This window comes from Micropterus salmoides, unplaced genomic scaffold (genome assembly GCF_014851395.1).
Source record: "Micropterus salmoides isolate LMB-PRFRI ecotype aquatic unplaced genomic scaffold, ASM1485139v1 Ms_hic_scaffold_1, whole genome shotgun sequence".
Taxonomy (NCBI): domain Eukaryota; kingdom Metazoa; phylum Chordata; class Actinopteri; order Centrarchiformes; family Centrarchidae; genus Micropterus; species Micropterus salmoides.
Genome location: NW_024040040.1, coordinates 15,607,151 through 15,615,694, shown reverse-complemented (window position 1 = coordinate 15,615,694; position 8,544 = coordinate 15,607,151). Strand labels below are relative to the sequence as shown.

Here is an 8,544-nt window from a genome sequence, read left to right as displayed (position 1 = left end):
TTCTGTCAGTCTGATAATCTTTTACATCATCAGTAAGATAATATTAAATTCTGCCATCCTGTCAGGGATTAAGAAGAGATAACACACTTTAAATGTCTTCACAGGCGATATTGAGTGGCGAACTGATTTTGTCCAGATGGCCTGTTATTGATGTGAAAAAATCCTGAAATAGCACCAAAAGTACCGCCAATCCTGACCTATTTTTTTAACCCTTGGACAGTGCAGTGATTTGATGCAACAAACAACACAGCCACAGATTCTTGTATTTTTCAGAAATATATTTTATAGATGTCAGAGATGAAATGTCCAAAGCGTAGATCCCAAAGAAAGATAACATTTTTCATCAATAGAGACAAACAACAAACAAAAAATAACTTTTTTTTTATCCATTTACATGTAAACCGAGAATTGCTCTTGAGCCACAGTGGTTATATATATAGAACTGGCCGAGGTGGGTGTGACAATCAAAATGACGATGCCCTTTTTCCAAACCTTTTCTCAACCGATGTTGGATAGTGAGACCGATTCAGTGCCCGTTCAAAAATCTTTGAGAGAGGAACATTCTTTGGGATATATAGTATCACATCTCCACTTTCTTTTTAAGGGGGTGAATGTAGCAGAGGTTTGGCAGAGCGTGTTTCTCTTTAGCACAGTCCGTACATGTCGTTAAGTGCTGAATCGTGTTAAAATCACTTCTTGGAAACGATATTCAATAAGAACAATATCAAATGTTTCTCAGTGGAGTCATTTGGACAAAGTCTTTTGAATTGTTTGTACACCAGAGAGGAAGAAAACCGTCCTGCCTGGTGCTCTTGGGAGATGCTGTGGGAGGTTGTATATTTTTTAAGTCCTCCAGTGTTCTTCTTTTATTGTGCAAATACATTTTTTTGTTACATAGACAAGCAGGCATGCTGACTCACAAACCATGCAAAGAGTTAAAGTTGGCGCGAGCAGACGGCGAAAAAGAAAGAGTAATATTAAAGTTTCTACATAAAAAAACAACTCAAATTCAGGACAACAAAAAAAAAGCCAAATTAAACAAGTAACAAGTGGAATGTTTTGTTAGACATGAAAAAAAAAAACAATCTCAAATTTTACAAGTTTAGAAAATGATATCAACTCAAAATGAACATGATAGTCATCTTTAATCAGGTGTTTAACAAAGCAGCTGACAGATGGGGGTTCATTTGTATGTAAATTGATCTCCTACTGGTGTCGGGTCAGTTGAATTCAAGCAGGAAAAGGGAAGAAGGAGACACTGATGTTACAGACAGTCAAACATGATAGTGCAACACATGCTCAGGAAGAGATTTAAAAATGATCGGCTGATCTTTTCCATCCAAAAACTCGTTAAAATTCCACTTTCTTTGACATAAGTGTCCCCTCCTTATCTTTTCCCGCCCAGTTAAACTCAGCCAGCTACATAAAACGGCCTCTAAACCTCTTTTTGGATGTGTTGTCACAGTTGAAAGGTAAGTGTACATCACCCATGCACAAGAGGAAAATGTATTATTTAGGCAACAAAGTGATCAAATGTTTTACTCTGAAGGTGTTCAAAAGTCAATTGCAGTGCCGCGTGATGACCGCATTTCACTTGAGGGCGACTTGAAAACAGTGCAGTCGATGACGAGTTAAATGTGCTGCTTTTTAAAAAGTTCATGGAATAGTGTCATACACCAAACTGTTTCCGCTCACAATATCATAGCTGTCATTAGTTAGAGTACATTTATAAATTTTCCATATACAAATCTCCTATAAACAGTGCATGTTATAAATACACAATTGATGAAAATGCAGAAAGGCTGAGAGCCGTAGAAGAAAGAAAGAAAGAAAGTGTTGCTCCTTATTTTTGATAAATACAAGAAAGAAAGAAAGAAAGAAAGAAAGAAAGTTTTGAACAGGAAGTGACAATAGTACTAAGTATGTGAATGGCAGCCCTATAACTATCCAGAAAACGGATAAAAAAACACAGAACAAAATCTATGGATGAAAAAAGTTAGAAAAATAATCTTATACAATAAAAAACCAAAAAGTGGACACGCTTACACAGTTTTGATATTGAAAAATCGACAACTTGATGCAGAAATCATACATGTAGATACAAACAGGCAATACTCGATTACTGCCCCTCAAAATATATTCAATTCAATATACATGACTAATGTTTAGCTCACACTAGCAACTAAGGTAGCTGCCCACCGGCGGAGCATGGGAGGCCGATCGGCACGCGTACGGAAATGCTCGCTTGATCTGTGAAGGATTAAATTAGTAAACATTGAACTGGGTATTGGGAGCCTTATCTGAAAGGGCCAATACGAGAAATGTTTATCGACTTGCCAGCTAAGTGGAGTGAAAGTACTACCGTATATGCAAACTCATGCTTTGGCTTTTCTTGCTTGATTTTCTCTTTTGGATAACATTCAATAATTTGCAAAAAACGTCTGGTCTCTCTGCTCAAATGCATGCTTTATGTGTTTCCAAAGCAATGACTTCAGTTAAAGGGAAGCTACATCAAAGGCTAAACCTTTTTAAGAGTTTTTCAATCTAATTTTGCTTGTTTGAAGGTCTTCATGTTTGCACCGTTTTTTCTACTGAAGCTGGCAACTACCTTTACAAAGCACTTTCTTTTTCTTTCTTTTTTATTTTTACAGAAAAATAGATCCATCCAAAAGTAAAGTAACTCTTCAAGAGAGGCTGTGAGAGACACAAATGTTTGTCTCTGTCACGTTCCAAGTAAACATGCTGAAAGATTTGTTTGCTTTATTTTTGTCATTCTCGTCCCCCGAGAGGGCGGGAAACTCTCCCGTCTTCCTCGTGCCGACTCCTCAGTGATAAAAAAAAATCTTTTGACTTAAGGCAATCTTTTCCTGAACACTCCTGAAAATCCAGCGGACCCTCACCAAGGCACTCCTCTGACTCGTCAACCTTCAACGACAGGCTGGTCCGGCGAGGCGACAGTCTCGTCATCAAATCTTTGCAAAAAGCCTACTCACACTTCGGCCGACCAAAGTCCACAGTGAACGCATCTTGTAAAATATTGTCTCAGTTGCCGCGATGCCCTTGTTTTAACAGGAGGGTGGGGGAAATAGTTAAGAAAAAGAGAAAAAAAACTCCCGAGCTGTGTTTGACAGCTGGGAAAGTCTGCTGTCCCTGGTGTCCATACTGTATGTGGTCAGAAGGCAGCTGTGTAAAGCACCGTTATATTTCTGCAGTGTTATCACACCTTTCTATGACGAGACCTGCGCTCGCCTCAACTCGCCCGCTGCCTTGGTCACGTAGTTAGCTGCTGTAGGGCTAACGTGGTGGTGCGAAGACTGACAGAAAAAAATGAGTGTCTCTGAGCGAGCGCCGCCAAGCAACGCTGTTATGTTTAATTCCCCCCCCCCCCCCCCCCCCAAATTCAGTCCTCTGTCTCCTGATTGGCTCCCTACTCTTGAGGCTGAGCCCACCCCCTCTCCCTCGTTTTTGCCGAGGGGCCGCCAATCAAGGTGACTGACGTGGTGAGTGGGGTTAGGGGGACTAAATGAAGGGATCAGTCCAGACTCTTCGCAGCTCAAAGAGGCGTTCTCCGGAGAGGTCAATGGTAACAGTGCGACACCCTCATGTTTCCCTCCATTACAGTGGTTCCTCCTCTTCCATGGGCTCCTCCTCTGGCCTGCTGCACAAAAAGACACATAAACAGATATTAAGTCTCAGGCTGCCCATCATACTTCCTGCAAACATCCTGCACAGTAGCTTTACATGTGGATAACCTCCTGATGTTCATGGACTTGGGACTCACCCCGACACTGTTTGTCCTGACCTTTCATTCATTTTTGGGGACCACATTAAAGTGGGATTTTGAGAGGAACCACTCTAAATACAGATGTAGGTACAAAGTTACAAATAACATAATGAAATTTTTGTAAAATTATTTATTTTATTCAGACTAAACTCACAGGCCAATATCCAATATTAATTCTTTGTCAATCCCCATTCATTGTCCTGTATGATGTTTTTTTTAACATCAATCTTCTCTTCTCTTTTTATTATTGCTCTGCATGCATAACTTTTGTAATTTTAATATCTTTTTTTTATACTCTTTTTTAGGATGATTTATCTGTCCAGGGACCTCTTGGCCATCTCTGTCATGTTAAATAAACCAATACAATTAATAAAATAATATATCATGTTTACATTTTTAAATGTTTGACTGCAGATTTTTCAACAATATGAACATTTTGCTTTCACCAACTAATAAAAATTTGTAGCAGTGTGACTTCTGTTATCTCGCTTCCTCAATATATAGAGTATACATGACAACGAAAACCAGACCTGACTGTATCACACCTACAGTATAAGGAAAGTAGTAATGGTAGAAGTAGAATTTGAATGTTAAAAGCCTATAAATACATACATGCTAACTCTAGATGGTAACATCTGGCTTTAGCAGTGATTCTGGATCCTTTACCTTTGATCCATGGCGTTAGTGTTGGCCACAGAGAGAGAGGCCATGGCGCTCACGGCCTCAGCCTCCTCCGAGTCGCCTCGCTTGGCCTCCAGCAGGGAAAGTCCCAGCCGCGGTGAGTAGCGGTGCACCGAGCGCCAGTATTTACCTGAGAGGAGCAGAGAAACATTTGTATGTTAAGTCCTCAGATAAAAGGAGGTTTGATTAATTAGACAAATATCACCAAGCTTCCAGTAAGTCAGTTTAACAATGACACAGTGAAATATAGGTGTTTTTTACGGTTAAAAGCACAAAGGAAAACCCGTCCGTGTGTGTGTGTGTTAGTTTGTGTTACTGAGGGTGAACTTACTGTGAGTCTCTAAAACCTTTTCCAGAGAACGAACAGCGTTGGGGTTGGGCCTCTGCTCAAGTACGGCCTTCGGCAGTGGGTCCAGCTGCACAGGACAAAAAACCCCCCAGCAAATTGTAAACATGTAACTGCATGTTGGCTACATTTCCAACGCTGTCCACAAAGGGCTGGCCTGGAGATATTGCACCATGTAACATCAGTTCCTTAAGCTCCCAGTCCATGTTCCAGTTTCCTGGACCTCAGATGAGTGACGTAAAACCCTATTAATGCCAAATGAATCCACCTCTGCCTTGTGTTTAATGAAACATATCACCACAACACTGAAACTGATAAAAAGAGGGTGTCCCAGGAACTAACAGTCAAGATTTAACAGTCCTCAAGCTTATTCAACTACACCTTTCATCGTTTAGTCACACATCAAGTACAAGATGAAATTACAGCTCAGGTATTGATACATTTGCATGGGATTAGTGCAGCTTTGTCCTCAGAATAATATATTGTTTTGTTTTTCCTGTTTGTTTGTTTGTTTTTCCATTACATTGCCAGCAGATTAAGATGGATACAATCTCTAGTTATAAAAATAACTCCACATCACACAGTAAGTCTAAAGTAGTGGAACAGCAGAAGAAAAAATAGAGGGTTTCTGAACCTCATTCATTCAACACCAACTCGTTGATTTAACACAAGGGCCATTAATTAGGATTCAGAATGTGTGTTGTCGGAGTGACCTCCTCACCTCCTGGCCTAGCAGGGCAGCCACGCAGGCCTCAGAGGCATCGCAGATTGCGGTGAGGTCGTGACCTCCCTCTAGAGCTAGGACCACCCGGCCTCCAGCGAGCGTCATCAGCTGCCTGGTCAGGTAGCCAAAACCTGACGAGAGGTTAAAGACAATGGGGGTGAATGAATGAATGTGACTGAATCTGCAATATGCTACAGCAGCTGAATTTTATTTAAATTTCAGCCGTTTGTTGTCCCCATAAACACAATTTTCTACTTTACTATTGTGCACATGTCTGTGTGAGATAATAGACACACATCAGATAATCTTGCACTCACATTTGGACGTCAAAGTGTAGCCGCCCAGTGGTGGAGGGTGTCCCTCCACAGCGTCGAAGCCAGAGGAGACCAGCACGATGTCTGGAGCGAACTCATTGGCTATGGGCATCACCACTGACCTGAGAGTGGGAGGGTGGAGCGTTGAGATTATACAGAGTAACAGCCAATATTTCAATGTGAATGTGGAAGATACTCTAACGGCGCCAACCATTAAATTATTCATTTTATCACCCTGCAAACATTTCCTCCTTAATCTACCTCAAACAATTCATTAATCAGCAGCTGTTTTGTTCTGTTAATCTTTTATCTCGTATTTTCAAGCATGAATACCAAACATTACCTAACATTTGCTGACTTTGTCTGTGTTATGAGCTAATACATTAAATATCTTTGGGTTTGGAAAGGTTGGTCAGACAAAATAAGACATCTGATCACATGGCATCACCACGAGCGTTAGGAAATTGTAATGGGCACTTTTCATTATTTTCTGACATTTTATAGATAAACAATAGATATTTTTCATATAAACTGAAATTTAAGTACTAAATTAAAATAAAGACTGGATTATCTGATTATGCCTTGCAGCAGGCTCTGCTGCTAAACATTTCCTATAAAATTTTCTTGCCTTTCTGTTCAATTTAAAAAACCTTTTAAAACACACAATGTTGTCAATTAAAAAGTGGCTTAATTCTCAGGCTCTACTTCTGCCACCTACACTGAAGAGAGTTTATCTTTGTGTGATTTGGTGATGTTGTGTCTGGTACCTGAAGGCAGCCAGGTACTCCACATCTCCCATGGGTGGATCAAGGCCTCCCGTGAAGGCAACGTTGACGTTGAAGCCGACGCCGGGCCCACTGCCCACCTGCAGAGAGAAGCACATGTGACTCACATTCATATGTACTGGACAAACAAGAACAAAAAGTCTACTGTGTATTAGCTGTGTACCTTTGTTTTTCAGTACCACTCCATATTGACTGCATTTAGGAAGACTGCATTTGTGATTTTGGCCGTGTCTGGATTAATGTGCACAATTCCCAAAGGTCCAATACATTTCAATCTGCCAGCAATTATACAGGAGTAATACAGTAACACATGTGACGTTTATAAGTTTATCAATAAATGCATTTCAATATTTCCTGACATTTCGCAGAAGAATTAATCAATTTATATATAAAAAAAACAATAGGTTAATCTAATGAAAAGGATCATTAGTTGCAGTGATTTAAAAATAAATAATAGTTGTTTAAAAATAAACAGTTATTTTAAAATAAATGTTTCATTGTTATTTATTTTTAAATCCAAATTCAATCATCTATGAAACTGGATCCCATGCAACATGTCTCCCACAAAGCATTGGGAATGTTTTGTTCAGGTCCGGTGAAAGTTAATTACGGTTACAGTCACACGCTCACCTCATCGGGTGCGCCGCTTCCAGGGAAGAAGTTGCCGTCGTCGTACCGATGAATAGACAGGTAAAGGACGTTGGGGTCATCGTAGAATGCCTGCTGCGTGCCGTTGCCATGGTGAACGTCCTGAGGTTAGAGAGGACACGCAGGATATCATCACAAACTTTGCAGTGCGATTTTTAAAAACAAAAGGAAACAAATACTAATATGTCCAGTTTGATGCAGACAGAACGTGGATATTATGTTCCCACTACGTCACATGATAAAGGTGTGGTTACTCAAGAGACTGACCCAGTCCACGATGAGGATCTTGTTAACGTTGAGTCTCTGCTGCAGCAGTTTGGCTGCGATGGCCACAGAGTTGAAGTAGCAGAAACCCCTGAGACAGCAGCAAAGAGAGGGAAGACTGAGTTGTCCTGTTTGTTATGAAATTCAGCCGTGCCAAAGCACTCTCTTGCTACGTTTTCATGTTTTTATACTGCATTTTAAACACGTTGTGAGGAGGATATCAAAAAAAATAAATAAAGCAGTCTTCAAACAGCTGGCAGAATAAAGGCACTCAGTACTTTATGTGCAAATAAACTCAATGGTTTATGCAATTTCTTTTTTCAGACGACCTGTTCCAACGCTGGTATTTGTGTATGCACAGATGAAGTGTCTTAAGAGTGTGGTGACAGCTGTGGCCTTACATGGGAGTGCTTTCCTCTGCGTGGTGTCCAGGAGGGCGGACCACAGCGAAACCATTCTGGAGAGACAGACAGGAGCGACAGGAGTCTGTTAGCCACAAATTGGCCAAAACACACTCTAAACACAAAGAGGGGTGGCTGTAATGTTTAGAAATGCAGCTTCTGAATGGAGATCCAATCCAAGATAAAGCACTGTTAGCACCAACAGCACAAGTTAACAGCTACAGCACCACTGTAGCATTAAATGTCAGAAAACAAAAAGGGATATGTAGCGTGTGGTTATCCCGACCAGCAGGACACTCTTAACAAAACACTTTAGTCACTAGAGAACAAAAAAAAATTAACCACTAAAAATGTTAATATTGATTGTTTAAGTCACTTTTCAACAAAAATGCCTTGTGATGGTAATTTGAAACTTAAAATTTTTTCTAGACCAAATAAATAATCAATAAATTCAAATAAACTAATACAGGGTTAAAAAGAACCCTAACTTAACTAAACTAAAAAGTACTTTACCTACTTTAAGGACATCTATTTCTCTGTGTTTCTTTTTCAAAAACCTTCAGGGAATTTTCCACCCAGCAATTAACTTTCAAGCTT

General features: G+C 40.1%; 1 protein-coding gene across 5 annotated transcripts in view; it reads right to left on the bottom strand.

Moving 5' to 3' along the window:
• Nucleotides 1–260: 260 nt before the first annotated feature.
• LOC119903736 (histone deacetylase 4-like) overlaps nucleotides 261–8,544 on the bottom strand; it is a 59,685-nt gene continuing 51,401 nt past the window's right edge. For 4 of the 5 annotated variants that reach the window (XM_038719956.1, XM_038719960.1, XM_038719962.1 and 1 more), the window contains 9 exons: nucleotides 7,948–8,003; nucleotides 7,550–7,637; nucleotides 7,265–7,384; nucleotides 6,617–6,714; nucleotides 5,853–5,971; nucleotides 5,533–5,666; nucleotides 4,797–4,881; nucleotides 4,451–4,595; nucleotides 261–3,658 (listed from right to left, as the gene is read on the bottom strand). In XM_038719956.1, coding sequence (XP_038575884.1) covers nucleotides 3,616–3,658; nucleotides 4,451–4,595; nucleotides 4,797–4,881; nucleotides 5,533–5,666; nucleotides 5,853–5,971; nucleotides 6,617–6,714; nucleotides 7,265–7,384; nucleotides 7,550–7,637; nucleotides 7,948–8,003 — 888 coding nt within the window. In that variant the 3' untranslated portion in view covers nucleotides 261–3,615. The remainder of the gene's footprint in view (nucleotides 3,659–4,450; nucleotides 4,596–4,796; nucleotides 4,882–5,532; nucleotides 5,667–5,852; nucleotides 5,972–6,616; nucleotides 6,715–7,264; nucleotides 7,385–7,549; nucleotides 7,638–7,947; nucleotides 8,004–8,544) is intronic. The other variant, XM_038719972.1, reaches the window with a different exon arrangement.